We start from the raw sequence: 2,125 nt of genomic DNA on the forward strand, positions 1-2,125 counted from the left end.
GCAGCCGGTCGTCGCGGATCTTCCCCAACCTCCGCCGCAACGTGAAGCGGAACAGCACGGTGGATTGTAACGGCGTGGTGTCCCTCATCGGCGGCCCACCCTCCAGCATGCCCGGGGGACGCCTTCTGCCTGAGGTGAAAATAGATAAGGCGGCTCCCGATGACAGTGTAAGGAAGTCAGTGAGTAGGTAGCGCAGGCATGGCCGTCTGTCCCTCTCCTCTGCCCTGTGCCGCCCTTCGAGTGCACCAGACCCGCTGGCGGAACGAGAGTCGGGCGGGCTGAGCGCAGGCCACGCCGTCTGCGCTGGGTCAGCTCCCCGAGCTTTTCTTCCCCTTTCTCTCCTCCTCCTGCGCAGTGACCCACCTCCTGCTCACCTGCTTCCTGGGGAAAAAAAGGCTTGGAACTGAGTCGGTAATGACAGGGCTAGTGATAGCGGGAGCCCGCGGTGTATGTTGGGGCACTCGCAGGGGGAACGGGGAAACCAACCAAAGCTTGTGGCAAATGTTCTCCAGGAGAAGATAAAATATTTGGGGGCTTGAAGGGTAACACTGTCCGTTAGCTCTCACTAAATTTTCCACGGGAAGCGGTTGGTAAAATAAGGGTTTTTTCAAATACTAGTTTTTAATTTTTTTGAGCTATCCACGACCCTGACTTTTTGTAATTATTTGAATCGCTTTTGTTACCTTCCAGTGGATCAGCGTTTCAGAATGCAGGAGAGAAACAAAGCTCAAAACCCAGACTGTTAGTTAGTGGGGGATAAAAGAGCCTGGGAGAGATTGAAGCAGCATCATCCGAGAGAAACCTCCATCAGCCGTTTCTGAGAGCAGTCTGGTTACTGTGCCTATAAATTCCAAGCAATTTTTTTTCTTTTTTTTTTTAGCTAATTCAATTTTTACAACCTGTCTGGCCTTAACGAGTTAAGCATCAGCTGCTCCCTGTTTGGTCTCTTCTCAGCATGTTAATACGATGTTTGGCTTCAGTCTTTAATCTCTTTCTAACACCGCACGGACGTGGTGGGAGCAGCCGCCTGCATGATGCATGCGTAGAAGAGACAGCGTGACTTAGCAGTTATTCTGCTGACGGGGCAGAGCGGGCTCAACCTGCAGCGAGCTGCTGGGAGAGCCGCGCGGGCTGCGCAGCGACGCGGCTCACGAGCAGACAGCGGCAAATCGCCGTCCCGAGGGAAGAACGCAGTTACTGTTAGTGAGCAAGACGCTGTGTGACAGAGACTGGTGTTTGCAGAGCAGCCTCGGGACGGGAAGCGTGAGGCGTCCTCGGAAGCGCCGGTGCCGGCGTGAGGGAGCAGGGTGATCCTTCACCGGGGTGACATCGATGGTGGCGTATCCCTGGTGTGCTGGAAAATCAGCTTTGCGGTGGGTGAGAGCAGGAGAAAGCCCTGCCCGTTCCCAGCCAGTGATGCAGCTGAGCTTCATTTATCACGATTTTCAGATGCAGGGTTTGAAATAAACGGCTGAAATGAGGCCGGGGCGGAGTTCACTGCCCAGGCAGGTTCTGAAGTGGCCAGAAGGTTCCCTGCCCATCCGTGCGCTGTCCGGTGGCAGTACAGAGTATAAATTCCTTTGTACTACAGCAGTCTGCGTTAGAAATGTTCTTTAGAACCTGGTTCTTCATCTGCCGAAGGCTGCAAAGCAGAAGTGAGGGGTGAGTTTTGGTTTGACCAGTCAGGTGATGTAGGAAGGTGAGAAGCGTGGTGGGAACAGCGTGCTTTCCTCTCTCTTTCAGCCATAGCTCTAGGTGACATGCTGGGAGGACTGAGAGTTTGTGTTAATCGTGATATGAATTTTGCAGGGTACGACTGAAATCGAAATTAGAAAGAAACCTGGTGGGTCTCTCTTGGTCTCGATGGATCAGGTGAACGCATCCTACGGAAGAAAGGATCGAACCAACAGTGTGATGACCGGGTTGACCAACACCCTTGTTGAGGGTAGGTGTGGCTGCAGCTGTGTGTTCCTTGGTGTTTCCAGGGTGTGTTGATCGATTGCCCTCTCGTGGTGGGTGGTAGAAGACAGAGACCCTCCACCCGCCACGATGGGGCAGTTCCTAACCCAGCATCTACCCTGGGTTCATGTGCCAGAGCCAAGCTGGCAGTCACCCTCCGTGGCCA

General features: G+C 53.8%; 1 protein-coding gene across 1 annotated transcript in view; it reads left to right on the plus strand.

Moving 5' to 3' along the window:
• The window catches only part of LOC104501683 (sodium channel protein type 8 subunit alpha-like), a 20,615-nt gene that overhangs the window by 11,158 nt on the left and 7,332 nt on the right, over positions 1–2,125 (plus strand). Inside the window, exons 11-12 of the mRNA XM_010145533.1 lie at positions 1–167; positions 1,810–1,945. The exon at positions 1–167 is cut by the window's left edge and continues 20 nt beyond it. Of these exons, the coding sequence (XP_010143835.1) occupies positions 1–167; positions 1,810–1,945 (303 nt within the window). The remainder of the gene's footprint in view (positions 168–1,809; positions 1,946–2,125) is intronic.

Source organism: Buceros rhinoceros, unplaced genomic scaffold (assembly GCF_000710305.1).
Source record: "Buceros rhinoceros silvestris isolate BGI_N320 unplaced genomic scaffold, ASM71030v1 scaffold32441, whole genome shotgun sequence".
Lineage (NCBI taxonomy): Eukaryota > Metazoa > Chordata > Aves > Bucerotiformes > Bucerotidae > Buceros > Buceros rhinoceros.